Here is a 17,545-nt window from a genome sequence, read left to right on the forward strand (position 1 = left end):
AAGTGACATTAGATGCTGCATCAAAGCCAACAGCCCAAAGCAACTGCAACAAAGCAGACCATGGCGTTGTTGCAGGTACATCAGGCCGCTAGTTGGCTATGCAGTCATCCACCAGTAGTACTCGCTCAGCTTGGTGAGAACATCGAAGAAGTTGGGAAGATTACAGAAGTGGCGGGCGGGGTGGGGGGGATGGGGGGGATCAAAAACAAACGTGTGCTGTGAACTTCAGCAAGGAGAAGGTACAATTAAACACAAATACCAAAGTACTAAAAGCAAAATAAAATTTATTCACGTTCACGTCTGTCATGTTTTCATTGCACAGGGAATGAAAAGCAACAGTTGCTTAAAGTAAACCAAGCCAAGCATAGAAAAATAGGAGCAGGAGTAGGCCATTCGGCCCTTCGAGCCTGCTCCGCCATTCAATATCATGGCTGATCCTCTATCTCAATACCATATTCCTGCTCTCTCCCCATGCCCCTTGACGCCTTTTGTGTCGAGAAATCTATCTACTTCTTAAATATATTCAGTGACTTGGCCTCCACAGTCTTTTGTGGTAGAGAATTCCACAGGTTCACCACCCTCCGAGTGAAGAAATTTCTCCTCATCTCAGTCCTAAATGTCCTACCCCGTATCCTGAGACTGTGACCCCTCATTCTAGACCCCTCAGCCAGGGGAAACATCCTCCCTGCATCCAGTCTGTCTAGCCTCGTCAGAATTTTATACGTTTCAATGAGTCATGCAGTTCTCTACAACAGATGTACAGCTAAAGCGAATAGCATTTCCATCATTCTAAATATGTCCAATAGAAAGCATGATGTCCAACTGCATAGCTCACTGAATGACCTGCGCAACATGCTCCTCACACACCTAACTCCCAGCCTTCATTGATCTGCTGCTGGGAGGAGCTGCACCTCCTCCCACTCTTCCACAGCTTGCAGCTGCTCATCGTCCAAGTCCATGACGCTACCTCTGTCCATCGCAATGTTATGCAACATGCTGCTATCATTCTGCAGACTTTCTCTGGGGCATAATGTAAAGACCCCTGAGCTGCTTGCTCATGTGTTTGTTGTAGCTGCTGAGATAGGGGAGGGGTGGCTGGGGTTCAGAGCTATCAGCAGCCATAATCTAGTATCTCCAAGGATCCAGCTGCCTATAAGAACATAAGAAGTAGGAGCAGGAGTAGGCCATACGGCCCCTCGGGCCTGCTCCGCCATTCAATAGGATCATGGCTGATCCGAATCTAGACTCACGTCCACTTCCCTGCCCTCTCCCCGTAACCCCTAATTCCCTTATCAGCTAGGAAACTGTCTATCTCCGATTTAAATTTATTTAATGTTGCAGCTTCCACAGCTCTTTGGGGTAGCAAATTCCATAGATTTACTACCCTCCGAGTGAAGAAGTGTCTCCTCATCTCAGTTTTGAAAGGGCAGCCCCTTATTCTAAGATTATGCCCCCTAGTTCTAGTCTCACCCATCAGTGGAAACATCCTCACCGCATCCATCCGATCAAGCCCCCTCACAATCTTATATGTTTCGATAAGATCACCTCTCATTCTTCTGAACTCCAATGAGTAGAGGCCCAACCTACTCAACCTTTCCTCATACGCCAACCCCCTCATCTCTGGAATCAACCGAGTGAACCTTCTCTGAACCGCCTCGAGAGCAAGTATATCTTTTCTTAAATATGGAAACCAAAACTTCTTTTTGCAAAGAGCTGCAACACCTTTGATTGCCTCAGAATGAAAACATGTGCATCTCCTGGGATTTGAGCATCGACGTGCAGTATTCTTTTTGCGCCCTGGCCGCACACAATTTGCATATTTATGAAATAATAGCCCTTTTTATTTAATATGTAATAGATTTAACGGAGGGTGCATAAATGGCATACAGTCAGTGATACACTGTATCTTGGAGAACCCATCAATTTGGTAATGTTCGAGCTGCCTCTGCTGGTCAACACTGAAGACTATGTGGCTGGATGCTGGGTGGCTGGTGATCCAGGGCTTCAGTTCGTCCTTCAAACATGGCACCACAAAGCAACTGATGCCTAAGGTTCCCTATGAGCAACTAGAAGGACTTTGTTGCATAAATATTGAGGGTAATGGTAGGTTTCACTGCCGGCGTGTGTAGTAAAAGCAGGGACAAGTCTTCAATCAGATGGCATACCTCAATCAATCACAGACTCTCTGCTGATCTAGAGTCTACTCATGGACTGCTCCCTCATCATGCCCAAGTAGGTCACTCTATTGTGATAAACGGCTTCTGGCATAGTGCACACTCATGTTTTTGTTGCCACTTTCACTCTTTGCACTCCCAAGACAACAACTCCTCCTGCTGCAAGGTACACAGCAGTGGCTGCTATGCTCATGTTCTGGGGCAGAAAGCTTCTCTGTGCAATTCAATTCTATCACTGCTGTGGTGATACTTCAAGTTCATACTCCAAGGTCACCAACTACATGTAGAGTCTGGTGCTAAATACAGCGTATTCACTTTTAACTTATCGTTTTTCACGATTGGCTTTTAACAAGGCCTTAAGTAAAAATGTGCTTTTTAATCTCACTTTTCACAAACCCATTTTTGGATAGGAACAATCAGGGCAGTGCTACACATTCTGAATTACCTGTTTGCATTTCTGCCAATATTACACCTCTTCGGGATGGGCAATAAATGCCGGCCTTGCCAGCGACGCCCACATCCCATAAACGAATGAAAAAAAACGACTCCACATTTTCACTAAAATTAGAGAACAGAGGAAATATGGCCCCTCGAAACTAAAATGATCAACCACACGTTATTATAAACCAATATCGTTGCATTATGGTCATCTTTAATTATATTCCAAGTACAAAGAGTGAAAAATCTGCAGCATTGTTAAACATTTTGGAAACCGATGGATTTTGATTCATTATTTAGCAATAAGCCGCACTCTTACTCACTTTAACACGCGAGACTTCATATGTACATTCTGAGCTGTATACATGGGCTTATTTCATTCTCTTTGCAACATCTAAGTATGCGACCTGAATCTCACGATTAGCAGGGCACGTGTTTACAAATTCCTCCCTTTCATAAGCATTGTTCAGGTATCTCCAAATTCCAGTCATTTCCACTGGGATCTCAAAATTTCGGTATTTCATTGCTACGATCTAAATGAAGGAAAAGAGGTGAAACATTTATTTGATTGATATACTTGAACAGATGTGCATGCAGTGCAGCTTAACGTAACAAAAAACAACTTTTCTGTTAAAATGTAAATGACGTGAGGAGGATTGGATTGTACACACTGACCTTTCAAGTCAGTTCCAGCCCAAACTGATGGGATAACTCTCTTCAGACTGCAAAGGTACAACATGAAATGTCTTTGGATACATCTCAAAGCAGTTCCTCAATACATCTGGACCCACAGCATGAGATGTCCCCCTATTTAACAATTTCAGAAAGTCTGCAGGTATAACTGGTGTAGGAAATTAAGGTAGTCACGTTGGAGTATTGCATAGGAACAAGAGTGGGCCATTCAGCCCCTCAAGCCTGTTCCACCATTCAATTGGATCATGGCTGATCTGTATCTTAACTCCACTTCTTGCCTTGGTTCCGTAACCCTTCACACCCTTGGTTAACAAGAATCTATCAATCGCAGTTTTGAAATTTTCAATTGGCCTAGCCTCAATGTCTTTTTGAGGGTGAGTTCCAGCCTTCCACTACCCTTTGTGTGAAGAAGTGCTTCCTGACATCACCCCTGAACAATGTAGCTCTAATTTTAAGGTTATGCCCCTTTGTTCTGGACTCCCCCCACCAGAGGAAATAATTTCTTTCTCTTCATCCTATCAAATCCTTTAATTGAGGTATGGGGTGATCCTCTGATGTCAGAGTTGTTGGACATGGAGTGGAAGCAGTTATGTTTTGCTACTATGCTCTACCTGACCTGGGGTGTTGATGCCAATTGCTGGAGACCTTAAATAGAAAAAAACAGGGGCCTAGAAATTGAGTTTGCCTCCGCCAGGGCTGTAGCGCCCGAAATTTAGCGCCAGCGTTAATTGCCGCTGCGCCCGCCAAAAATTCAGCTGCGCCGCGCCCAGACGGCTGCGGGCGCTAATGGAGGGTGTCAGCGCCTCGCAATGGGCGCTGAATGCAGGATTGCGGCGCTAATCCCCCGCTGCGGCACCCGATGCAGTGCGGCAGGCTGGGGTACTGCAGGCCTCCTCCTTCTGCTAAGGAGGAGCTGCCTGCAGCCGACCGCTGGCCGGTGGAATTGCACGAAAAATGAGCCCGGCACCTCGGAGAAGTGCCGGGCTCGAGGCCCACACACGATGGGCCGAAGGGCCTCTTTCTGTGCTGTAAAACTCTATGACTCTATGACTCTATGACACATCTGTGCCGCGGTGGGGTGGTGGAGGAGTCCGGGGAGGGAGGTGCAGGCAGGCGGCCGCCGGGAAAGCGGCCGGCCGCCGCGCCACCTTAATGCGCCAGCGCTAAGTCCAGCAAGAAACTTTTGAAAAATCGTTGGTTGCGGCTGCCACGGGCGAGGCGGCCGCAACTGAATTTCGGCGTCCGGCCGCGTTACCACGGCAACCAGGACGCTGCGCACACCGATGACGTCATCGGTGCCGGCGCAGCACTACCGGCTAACGCCGATGGTAGGGCCCAAATCAATTTCCGAAGCGGCTATAATTCCGGTGCAAGGCCCTCTAGCACCTCTAATTGGGCGCTAACCCCACAATTTCTAGGCCAGGGTCTCATTCCCCATGTATGGAAACCTGGGGTGTGAATATGGGTAGAGAATAAGAATATTTCTTTACAAAAGCAAAATACTGCGGATGCTGGAAATCTGAAATAAAAACAGAAAATGCTGGAAGTACTCAGCAGGTCAGGCAGCATCTGTGGAGAGAGAAACAGAGTTAACGTTTCAGGTTGATGACCCTTCGTCAGGTTAAAAAAGCAGCACTGAAGGCTGATTGAGATTGACCATGGGTTGGTTGGCCTTAGCCTCTCCAAGTGATAATGTGGAGAATGTTGGGGAGGAAAAAAAACTGGGGCATAAGAGAGTCCAACAGTTTGAGTGTTTTTTGATGCTCATCAATGAAATATCTGAGACTGTGTTAGATCTTTTGTGCTTCTGAATTTCTAGCTCTTAATTGTTTGATATACAGTTAAATGAAATTGCCTTCACTTCAAAGATTCAACTTAGCCTATTTCAATCTCACACATAAATTGAAAAAACTCAGAGGTTACAGAAGAGATTTATTAGAATGGTTCCAGGAATGAGGGATTACAGTTATGTTGATAGAGTGGAGAAGCTGGGGTTGTTTTCCTTAGAGCAGAGAAGGCTAAGAGGAGATGTGATAGAGTTTAAAATCATGAAGGGTTTAGATAGGGTAAATAAAGAGAAACTGTTTCCAATAGCTGAAGGGTCAATAACCAAAGGGCACAGATTTAAGGTGATTGGTAAAATAACCAGAGGCGACATGAGGAAAAACTTTTTTACGCAATGAGTGGTTAGGGTTTGGAATGCACGGCTTGATAGGGTGGTGGATACAGATTCAATAGTAGCCTTCAAAAGGGAATTGGATAAATACTTGAAGGAGAAAAAAATGCAACGATAAGGGAAATGAGCGGGGGTGTGGAACTAACTGGATTGCTCTTCGAAACAGCTGGCGCAGACTCGATGGGCCAAATGGCCTCCTTCTGCACTGTACTATTCTACGATTCTATGTTCATAATTTATTTCTACAAAAATAAATCAGTGCCTTTGGTATAAGACACTATTATGTGTGCCTATGCACTTCTGTCTTTTTACTACCTATGAATGTCAATACAATAGCCCAACATTGAGAATGACTCTCTTTGCCCAAGTCCAATAAATGCTGGTAAATATATGAAGCGCTAGTGTTATAGAGTTTACTGAACACAGCAGACGGGACAGCCTGTGTGGATTAGAATGGTGGGAAAGTTTTAGATCAGAAGATATAAAAGCCACAAAAACATGGGGGTGCAAAATTTGACCTTGTGTCGCCCATGTTTTGGGCGTGAAACCAGGGCAAAGAGCACCAATTTCATGGGGCTATATTACATGCCTTAATGAATTTCTGCCCCATGATTCATGGCACAGTATACCCTGTCTCACTTTGTTCATAGTGACTGATATGACAGGGTGAGGCAGGCATTGATAATGGAAAAATGAAAGTGATGTGATGTTTAAGGTGCACCATTCATAAGAAATGTCAGACATCGGGTGAAAATTTGCACAGATGTCTGAATGTTCCAAAGTAGGATATCATTTGTTTGAGAAAATATGGCAATGCACACATTATACAAGACAATCTTAGGATCATAATTAAATATGAACTTAATCTCCATCCAGTGCTAATAGGAAACAAAACAAACCTTGATAATGTGAAGCTTTGGCAGGAGATTGCAATCCGCCAGAGTCAAGTCATCTCCATCTAGGTACTTTCTGTTAGAACAGATATCTTCCTCTGCGCTATTAGCGTCGATCTCTTCGGGTAAAGGTGTGTTTAAATAATCATCTAATTTCTTCAGAGCTTTCAATAAAGCCTTTTCCAAACCTGAAGAAGTGAGAGAAGTGATTGTAGGCATCAGAAAGAAAGAAATAGCAGTAAGTGGGAAACCTTGCTCATTTTTCAGCTACCTGACTCTGTGAAAAGGAGGCAAATTAATTCCTTTCCTCCTAATTTCAGATTTTACACTCCTTTCATCTTTCCTTTATTTTTCTCTGAAGTTCTGCCCACCTCTTTCGTTACCCCTTCTGGTTCTATTTGCTTATTCCCCCACCCACCACCCCCCCCCCCCACCCCAGCCTGACCTCCTCTTCACAATAATGCTCCTCCTAAACCAGCCAATAAAATCCTACTACACACACGGGTTGAAAGCTCCATTGGTCCAAGACCTGACTTTTTCCCCCCCACGATCGAGGAGCAACAGAAGATTCTACAGGACAGTAAACTTCCTCAAACTTAGTGAATTGGAAACACATTTCTGCAATATACTGAAATGTGGTTGTACAGTTCAGCCACTTGGTGGCACTATCCAAAACTCCGACATACTCTGAAGTCGTTCGGTGGAGCCATGCAGAAACAATCAAATTTTATGTACATCAGTCGACAGAGTTTTCTAAGGAAGTAGCGAAGAAGGGTAGAGCCATCATGTAATACTAGAGAAAAGCTTAATCAATAATCATCTCAACCCCGAGACATTCTGATGCCTTGTACTGTTACTCTGCAAAATAGGGATAAAATCAAGATTACTCATCATTGTTGTTCATCATCCAGGCTGGGCACCTCCAGGTAGAAAATACATTGCCGGATGCTAGATTATAGGATCAATAAAACATTCATCATAAGCAGGAGAGACTGAAAGATCAGATATTCGCTCACCCACCTTTTGCTTCTGCTTACCAACATTTGCCCCCTTTATCGACTATATAATAATAATAATAAAGTACAGTATCAGGGAGACCATGAGGATCGCAGGTGAGAGAAATAGGAAATAAGGGCAGTAGCAGTGCTTTGCTGAGGTTGGTGTTAAGGTACATTGATGGGGCAAAGCACAGGGTGCTTTCTTTTACATCTAATCCTCTTCTCTCCCTCTTATCTTAGGCAGTTCTCGGAACCGAGGATGACTTGCTTCCACATTAAAAATTAGTTCTCAGGTGACTGATGAGTCCAATGCGGGACCTACAGTCTCTGTCACAGGTGGGGCAGACGGTGGTTGAAGGGGCGGGTGGGTGGGGTGCTTGGGTTGACGTGTGCTCCTTGCGCTGCCTGCGCTTGGCTTCCGCTTGCTCCCGGCGAAGAGACTCGAGGTGTTCGGCGCCTTCCCGGATGCTTCTCCTCCACTTTGTGTGGTCTTGGGCCAGGGATTCCCAGGTGGTCGGTGGGGATGTTGCACTTTTTCAAGGAGGCTTTGAGGGTGTCCTTGAAGCGTTTCCTCTGCCCACCTGGGGCTCTCTTGCCGTGCCAGAGCTCCGAGTAGAGCGCTTGTTTTGGGAGTCTCGTATCGGGCATGCGGACAATGTGACCCATCCATCGGAGCTGATTGAGTGTGGTCAGAGCTTCGATGCTGGGGATGTTGGCCTGAGCAAGAACACTGACGTTGGTGCGCCTATCCTGCCAATGGATTTGCAGGATCTTGCATCTAATCCAAGCCATGTCTGACCTGCAAGCATGTCTCTCCCCCAAAAGGCTGTGGATGTTGGGACAATTGGAGCCTTCAAGGCGGAGGTCGATAGATTTTTGTTGGGTAAGGGTATCAAGGAATATGGAGCAAAGGTGGGTAAATGGAGTTGAGGTACAGATCAGCCATGATCTAATTGAATGGCAGAACAGGTTTGAGAGGTTGAATGGCCTCCTCCTGTTCCTATGATACTGATGGGCGTCGGAGGGCAGGGGGCGGGTAGTACCCCAAATTGGAAATGTGCTGCTGTAGTAAATTAAAAGCAAAATAACTCATGAAGGAGTACACACACCCAAAATATCGTACCCTGTTTTTCTCTTTACAGGTGCTGACTGACCTGCTTGCATATTTCCAGCACTTTGTTTTATTATTTCCCCAGAGTTGTAGTCACCTTACTTACTTTCATTTGTGTCTTTCCTGACGTTCTTAATGAAAGCTGAGAACTTGGCAAACAGGTCATTTCCTGCGGAGTTAGATTCTGGATGTCTGGCAGAAAGCTTTGGATACCTGGGAAATACAGTGTTGTTGTTACTACATGTCCTTCAGAACAAACAACTTTACGCAACATTTTTATTTACTGGTGGGATACTGCACCACGCTGGCTGAGAACTCACTTCACACAAGATCCGTAACAACTCAGCAGCCATCAGCAGCAGCAGAATTGTATTCCATCACAATCTGTAACTTCATGGCCCAGTGTATCCCTCACACTACCATTACCAGGGGACCAACCCTGGTTCAATGAGGAGTGTAGAAGAGCATGCCAGGAGCAGCACCAGGTGTACCTAAAAATGAGGTACCAACCTGGGGAAGCTGCAACACAGGACTGCATGCATGCTAAACAGCGGAAGCAGCATGTAATAGACAGGGCTAAGCGATCCCACAATCAATGGATCAGATCAAAGCTCTGCAGTCCTGCCACATCCAGTCGTGAATGGTGGTGGACCATTAAACAACTAACAGGAGGAGGAGGCTCCATGAATATCCCCATCCTCAATGATGGTGGAGCCCAGCATACGAGTGCAAAAGACAAGGCTGAAGCGTTTGCAACCATCTTCAGCCAGAAGTGCCGAGTGGATGATTCATAGCGGCCTCCTCCCGAGGTCCCCACCATCACAGAAGTCAGTCTTCAGCTAATTCGATTCACTCCACGTGATATCAAGAAATGACTGAGCGCACTGGATACAGCAAAGGCTATGGACCCCGACAACATCCCGACTGTCATGCTGAAGACTGGTGCCCCAGAACTAGCCGCGCCTCTAGCCAAGCTGTTCCAGTACAGCTAAAACACTGGCATCTATCCGACAATGTTGAAGACTGCCCAGGTATGTCCTGTCCACAAAAAGCAGGACAAATCCAATCTGGCCAATTACCGCCCCATCAATCTACTCTCAATCATCAGCAAAGTGATGGAAGGTGTCGTCGACAGTGCTATAAAGCGGCACTTACTCACCAATAACCTACTCACTGATGCCCAGTTTGGGTTCCGCCAGGACCACACGGCTCTAGACCTCATTACAGCCTTGGTCCAAACATGGACAAAGGAGCTGAATTCAAGATGAGGCGAGAGTGACTGCCCTTGACATCAAGGCAGCATTTGACCGAGTGTGGCATCAAGGAGCCCTAGTAAAACTGAAGTCAATGGGAATCGGGGGAAAAACTCTCCACTGGCTGGAGTCATACCTAGCACTAAGGAAGATGGTTGTGCTTGGAGGTCAATTATCACAGCCCCAGGATCGCTGCAGGAGTTTCTCAGGGCAGTGTCCTAGGCCCAACCATCTTCAGCTGCTTCATCAATAACCTTCCCTCCAACATAAGGTCTGAAATGGGAATGTTCGCTGATGACTGCACAGTGTTCAGTACCATTCGCAACTCTTCAGATAATAAAGCAGTCCATGCCCACATGCAACAAGACCTGGACGACATTTAGGCTTGGGCTGAAAAGTGGCAGGTAACATTCGCGCCACACAAGTGCCAGGCAATGTCTATCTCCAACAAGCGAGAGTCTAGCCACCACCCCTTGACATTCAACGGCATTACCATTGCCGAATCCCCCACCTTCAACATCCTGGTGGGGGGTCACCATTGACCAGAAACTTAACTGGACCAGCCACATAAATACTGCGGCAACAAGAGCAGGTTGGGTATTCTGCGGTGAATGTCTCATTTTCTGACGCCCCAAAACCTTTCCACCATCTACAAGGCACAAGTAAGGAGTGTGATGGAATACTCTCAACTTGCCTGGATGAGTGCAGCTCCAACAACACAAGAAGCTCGACACCATCCAGGACAAAGCAGCCCACTTGATTGGCACCCCATCCACCACCTTAAACATTCACTCCCTCCACTACCGGTGTACCGTGGCTGCAGTGTGCACCATCTACAAGATACACTGCAGCAACTCGCCAAGGCTTCTTCGGCAGCACCTCCCAAACCCGAGACCTCTACCACCTAGAAGAACAAGGGCAGTAGGTGTTGTGTCCATGTGTTAATGGAGACACGGAAGGCAGGAGTTGGTTTACAGGTGTTTACTGGACAAAGTCTGGAGGTGAACTAACAGATACAAGGCACTATACAGGCTTATATAGCCCGAGTGGCCACTACCGGCATTACAGTACACAGGGGCTCTTAAAGGCACATACACCACAATCCCTCCCCTTTTAGACAACCAGTACATAACATTTTAAGTAATTGTTATTAACATGTGTACAAGAACAATAATCTACACATTTGCTGCAGTTAATCAATTATAAGTCAGTCTCTCTGGAGGCTTCCTGACTCGGTCCGGATAACGCCTCGGTGGTGTAGTAGTTTTTGGTGGTGTAGTAGGTTCTTTTGGTAAGGTCGATTCGGCTTGAATGCCAGTGTCGGGTTCATCTGGTTCCAGTATCACCGGATCGGAGGTAGATACTATGGTATCTCTGCTTCATCATTAGGCATATAGAGTGGTGGTGTAGGTTGTCCCTTTTTGGATGACTCTATGATCTGGTCAGCATGGCACCTTATTATGCTTTCTTCAATGTCCACGGTATACATCAGCGGCCCTAGTCATGTGCAAATAGTTCCAGGCTGCCATTTCTCAGTACGGTAGTCCCGGGCCAAAACTTGTTGACCTATCTGGAAGGTTCTAGTTGGCCTTGCATTCATGCCTTGAAATTGCTGGTTCTCTACGTCCCTTCTGATGTTTGGCTTGATCAAATCCAGCCGGCATCTTAGTCTTCTATTGAAAAACATCATGGCGGGAGTTTGGTTTGTAACCACATGTGTTGCATTCCTGTAGGCAAACAAGAAGTTATCTACCTTATGCTGTAGATTAATGTCTTCATTACCCATAGCATTTATGGCCTTCTTGAAGGTCTGGACAAACCTTTCAGCCAATCCATTGGTGGCGGGATGGTATGGGGCGGACGTGTAGTGCTTAACCCCATTGTTTTTTAAGAACTTCCTGAATTCTTCGGACACAAATTGTGGTCCATTATCAAAACTGATCTGTTCAGGCAGCCCATTCCTGGCAAATATGGTCCTTAATACTGTGATGGTTTTTTCCGTGGTGGTGGAGGACATCTTTATTACCTCCGGCCACTTGGAGTGTGCATCAACCGCGATTAAGAACATTGAGTCCATAAATGGACCAGTAAAGTCGATGTGTACCCTTTGCCATGGAGTTGAGGGCCATTCCCATGGATGTAGAGGGGCTTGTGGTGGGGCGTTTTGGACCTTCTGGCATCCTAGACAGCCCTTGGTCATTTCTTCGATGTCTCCATCGATACCTGGCCACCACACAAACGCTCTGGCTAGGTTCTTCATTTTCACTCCACCCAGATGCCCCTCGTGAAGCTCCTTTAGCACTTTATCCTGGAGTTTGGGTGGAATCACCACTCTGGATCCACACATCAAGGTTCCTCAGCACACTGACAGCTGTTCTCTTCTTTGCGAGAATGCTGGCAACAGTGGTTCGCCATGTGCTGGCCATCCCTTCGCCGTTAAATCGTAGACTCGTGAGAGAGTCGGGTCATTTCTCGTTTCTTTTTCAATGGTAGAATTTGTTACTGGTAGACATTCCACTATGGTTGAGTGGAACATTTCCACTGGGTCCACTGTAGGTGCCTCTTCTACCGTTGGCAACGGTAGACGCGATAAACCGTCAGCATTTCCATGCTGTTTTGATCCTTTGTATTCTATGTCATATTGGTGTGCCCCTAGGAAAAGGGACCACCTCTGTAGCCTTTGCGCTGTCATAATGGGAACGCCCTTTTTAGGGTTGAATATGGAGACGAGGGGTTGATGGTCAGTCAACAAGGTAAATTTTTGTCCGTGTAGGTAATGGTTGAATTTCTTCACTCCCCATACCAGGCTGAGTGCTTCCCTGTCGATCTGGGCATAGTTACGCTCAGCTGAGTTCAATGAGCGTGATGCAAAAGCTATCGGCCGCTCTGAGCCATCAGGGAATCTATGCGATAATACCGCTCCTACGCCATAAGGGGATGCATCGCACGCCAGACTGATTGGCAGTGATGGGTTGTAATGAGCCAAAACTTCCTTGGACGTGATCAAGCCTTTACATTTATGGAAGGCATGTTTACAGTCTTCGCTCCATTTCCAAATTACTCCCGTTTGTAGCAGTTCGTTAAGAGGGTGCAGAATAATTGACAAGTTCGGTAAAAATTTATGATAGTAATTTATCAATCCCAGGAACGGCCTTAATTGTGAGACATTTTCAGGTGCTGGGGCTTTTATGACCGCTTCAATTTTTTCAGGTGACTTATGCAACCCTTCTTCGTTAATTATGTGGCCACAATATGATATTTGTTTCTGAAAAAAATCGCACTTGGGGCGATTTGCTCGTAGGCCCCGTTCTCTCAGCCTAGTGAGCACCTGCTCCAAATTGGCAAGGTGCTCGTTGTCGTTTTCTCCTGTTACAAGGATGTCGTCTAGGTAGCATTGAGTCCCCGGAATCCCTTGCAGGACTTGCTCCATAGCTCTTTGCCAGATAGCTGGAGCTGATGCTATTCCGAAAACCTGTCGATTGTACTGGTACAGGCCTTTGTGTGTGTTTATCGTGAGATACTTTTTAGAGGCCTCCTCAACCTCCATCTGTAGATATGCCTGTGCCAAGTCAATTTTGGTGAAACGTTTCCCTCCGGATAGTGAGGCGAAAATATCTTCTATCCTCGGAAGAGGATACTGTACTGTGTGAAGGACCGGGTTTACAGTCACCTTGAAGTCCCCAGAGATGCGAATTTTTCTCTGTTCTACAGATTTATCATTATTCAACGTTTTCTTCATGACCGGGACGATGGGTGTTGCCCACTCGCTCCAATCTATCTTGGATAACACGCCTGTCTTTTCTAAATTCTCCAGCTCTGCCTCGACTGCTGGACGAATTGCGTATGGCACCGGCCTTGCCTTAAAAAACTTGGGAATTGCCGCATCTTCCACTTTTATTGAGGCGGTGACGCCTTTCAAGGTTCCTAGTTCCTGTTGGAACACTTCTTTGGCGTTGGCCAAGGTGTCTTTTAATCGTTCAGGTATGACGTCATCATCATTTTTTTTCTTACTGGTCACCGTCAGTGCCTGAATGGAGTGCCAGTCTAAACGTATCTTCCTGATCCATTCATGTCCCAACAGCGGTGGACCACCATCTTGCAGAACGTATAAATACAACTTCTGTATTTCCTTGCCGTTGTATACAACAGGCACCCTTATTTTCCCTCTGGGGTATACTTTCTGCCCCGTATATGTTTTCAAGGTAATGGATGTGTCTTTCCAAGGTATATGCGGAAATAGCCGTTCGTAATCCCGTCGATTTATGACGGTCAGAGCTGATCCTGTATCTAGCTCCATTTTAACTGGGGACCCCGCTATCGTGAGGGTAACCCAAATGGTCTGGTAATCTTCTTTGGCAATTACATTATGTAATTTGAGACAGCTTAGTCTTTTGTTTCCGGAGTCGCTATCGCTCTTCTGGTCTTCGGAGCTACTGTCCGTCATCATTGGTACCTTTCTGTATTTTTCCTTATTGATTTTTTTTCTGTCAGTGGATTTTTTGTTTCCAGATCGGCATACACGTGCAATATGTGTCCCATCTTTCCGCATTGCCTGCATGCTTTGTCCTTGAACCAGCAGTCCCTCTGGTCATGGGTGGATCTGCCGCAGCGATAGCATCTCTCGAAACCCTGTGTAATTTCATGGCTTTTGCTGTATCTCTGCAGCTCCTCTTGCTGCTGCTTCGTATGATACAGCCACACTGAAAGCCTTGTCCAGTGTTAAATCTTTCTCAGAAAGTAGCCTTTTCTGTGTTCCATCACTTAGGAGACCGCAGATGAATTTGTCTCGAAGAGAATCTGACAGTCCTGCTCCGAATTGGCAGTGCTTTGACAGCTTCCTTAATTCAGTGAGGTAATCAGCGTTACTTTCATTCTTGTGCTGATTCCTCCTGAAGAATTTGAATCGTTCCGCTATCAGCAGCGGTGTTGGGTTTAAGTGCTCCTGTAGGGTATCAACAATCTCCTTAAAATTCTTGTCCATCGGTTTGGCTGGAGTGATTAAGTTTCGTAACAGCCCGTATGTCTTTGCGCCCATTAGATTTAGAAGTATCGATGCCTTTTTATCATCCTCTATTTCATTCGCTGTGCAATATACCTCCACTCTTTCCACATTTGTGGTCCAATCCTTTACATCATTATCGAAAGCAGTAATATTGCCAGTCTTAGGCATCCTGAAAAAAAAATGGCGCCTCCCGCACTTTCCTTTCTTCCCTGCCGAGAAAAAAATGGCGCCTCCTGCACTTTCCCGCCGCTGTCGCTGCTGACAATGCTGTTCTCCATGCTTTTTATTTATACAGATACTTTTACTAGTCGGAGACTCGTTCCCGCCGGACTCTCTGGGACTTTTCCCTCCCTCTGCTTGGTCCGAACGCCGACCTGTTTTGCAGAGCTGGCCATCTCCTGAGTGCTCGACCCCTCGTCTCTGTTTGCCTCCGCCTTCACTGCTCAGCCCCGCTGCAGAGCCAGCCAATCGAGCCCCAGCCCGCTGCCCAGGAAGGATTATTGCAGTACCTGCCACCAGCCTGGCTAGCTGGTGAAACCACAGTTTTTTCTTTTTTTTTCTTCTCTTCGACGTTCGTCTGAGGAATCAATCTCCTTGAGGTGCTGCCGAATTGCAGGTAAGTCCGTTTCCAATTCGTCGCCACTGTTGTGTCCATGTGTTAATGGAGACACGGAAGGCAGGAGTTGGTTTACAGGTGTTTACTGGACAAAGTCTGGAGGTGAACTAACAGATACAAGACAGTATACAGGCTTATATAGCCCGAGTGGCCACTACTGGCATTACAGTACACAGGGGCTCTTAAAGGCACATACACCACAGTAGGCACATGGGAACACCATCACCTCCAAATTCCCCTCCAAGTCACACACCATCCTGACTTGGAAGTATATCGCCGATCCTTCATCGTCGCTGGGTCAAAATCCTGGAACTCCCTCCCTAACAGCACTGTGGGAGCACCTTCACCACACGGACTGCAGCGGTTCAAGAGGTGGCTCACCACCACCTTCTCAAGGGCAATTAGGGATGGACAATAAATGCTGGCCTTGCCAGCGATGCCCACGTCCCATGAACGAATTTAAAAAAAACACTCGATGTCTTCATGTGAACTTCAAGTAAAGGGGTCACTGGACAGCAATCAGGACCAGATTGCTGGCTAATTCCTCTTAGCTCTGGGACTCTGAAGCCAATGGTAGCATCTCCAATATAAGCTCGACTAACAAGAGATTGACGCTGGGACATTGGCTGTGTGTGCGGATCAGTTCTGCACTAAGGAACTGCTTGGATGTCATTGGACCAAATCTTCCTGGAAAAATAATGGTGAGTTTACAATGCACGCCACTATTAATGTAAAAATCGGCTAGCAAGTTCAAGGGATGAAGAGATACACCGTGAGTTGCGAATCTCCATAACTTGTTGATTTACGCCACTCCACCGTTTGCTTCGCATAAGCGGCATCTCGTCCTTAGCCTCCCCGTTATTTTTAAGAGCTTGTTGGATTTGCACAATTGTCCATTAAACTTGCCACAGAAAGTTAAGGCTCATAGTTAATAGCACAAGTACCCTTTTAATGATGTGATAATTGTTAATGCAATGCAAATCAACCTCTCCGGCCCAGAAAGGGAACAATTTAAACTGCTGAGTCTCATTCCTGCATGTAGTAAATTCTTCTTGGAAATTTTAAAAAATGTCAAATTTTGCATTTTTAAATTATTTTCTTACTTTTCCTTTCTGTCTCTTTTTTCTCTCTCTTCATCCAATCTTTATTTCGCTCTTTCTCTTTCTGTACCTGATTTAACTCTAATTCACCCTCCTTCACTGTCGTTCCTCTGTTTCTTTCTCAATCCTTAAATCTCATTGGTTAAGGAGATAGGCAGCTGGTCCTCGCTGCCTTCACTGTGTCATTATCAGCTCACACTTCCAGCAACTCGCAGGGCAAAACATTTTGAGTTGGAGGGTGGGGGAAAGTCTAACTAATGGTGCACGCCTCTAGATGCCCTGTTCCAGCAAAACTTTGCCCCCTTATCTTTTTCTAATAAGGATTTTGCTTCATACAGCTCATCCTTAAATGTGCTGAGGGACCTTCCTTGAATTATTCAGTTGTATATTGAAAGGTTTTTCGCCACCGAGCCCTGCTAAAAGTTCAAATTGATTTTATGCACAATATGCAGAGACAGACCTTGGTGGTACCAACTTGTCTTCTAGGAATTCTTCTATCTTGTTAACATCTGTCCTGACCTCTCCATTGAAGGTCAAAAATGGAGGATTGGTGCCAGGGGCCAGATTTTGCAAGTCGGCAGGCTTCCTATAGGGATACAGTCGGATGCAAGATTTTTACTGTTGAAATAGCTTTATACTTACACAAAATATCAAACAACTACTGCTAGGACTGCTGTCATTAGGGTCAATGAAACTTGAGAAAAAGACCTTCCAAACATAATTGTCAATTTACAACAACAACACTCCTTTTACATAGAAAATTATCCCACAATGCTTCACAGAGGCATAATGAAAATTGATGCTGAGCGAAAGGAGGAGAAATTAGGACAGATGACGAGAAACTCGGTCAAAGTGGTGAGTTTTAAGGAGGGGGCACATGAGGACAGAGTTGGATGAATGGAAAGTTCGGGGGGGAAGAATAGATTGTGGGACTGCTGCACAGCTATCAGGATCCCAGTCGCAAAATAATTTCATTAAAATAAACCCCCATTTACTATTAGATGTCACTATTATCCTTTGTAAGCAGGCTACAGCAGAATGAGGTACTGCAAAGGCATGCTAGCGACATCTTACTTCTTTTTAGGTCACAC

General features: G+C 45.9%; 1 protein-coding gene across 2 annotated transcripts in view; it reads right to left on the bottom strand.

The window, feature by feature from the left end:
* Positions 1-2,508: 2,508 nt before the first annotated feature.
* Positions 2,509-17,545, bottom strand: part of LOC147107792 (chloride intracellular channel protein 4) — a 100,873-nt gene continuing 85,836 nt past the window's right edge. Inside the window, exons 3-6 of one of the 2 annotated variants that reach the window (XM_086007101.1) lie at positions 16,915-17,040; positions 8,590-8,696; positions 6,381-6,562; positions 2,509-3,145 (exon numbers count right to left, since the gene is read on the bottom strand). In XM_086007101.1, coding sequence (XP_085863227.1) covers positions 2,984-3,145; positions 6,381-6,562; positions 8,590-8,696; positions 16,915-17,040 — 577 coding nt within the window. In that variant the 3' untranslated portion in view covers positions 2,509-2,983. The remainder of the gene's footprint in view (positions 3,146-6,380; positions 6,563-8,589; positions 8,697-16,914; positions 17,041-17,545) is intronic. The other variant, XM_086007103.1, reaches the window with a different exon arrangement.

Source organism: Somniosus microcephalus, chromosome 14 (genome assembly GCF_052327205.1).
Source record: "Somniosus microcephalus isolate GS21.2 chromosome 14, FLI_Smic_1.0, whole genome shotgun sequence".
NCBI lineage: Eukaryota > Metazoa > Chordata > Chondrichthyes > Squaliformes > Somniosidae > Somniosus > Somniosus microcephalus.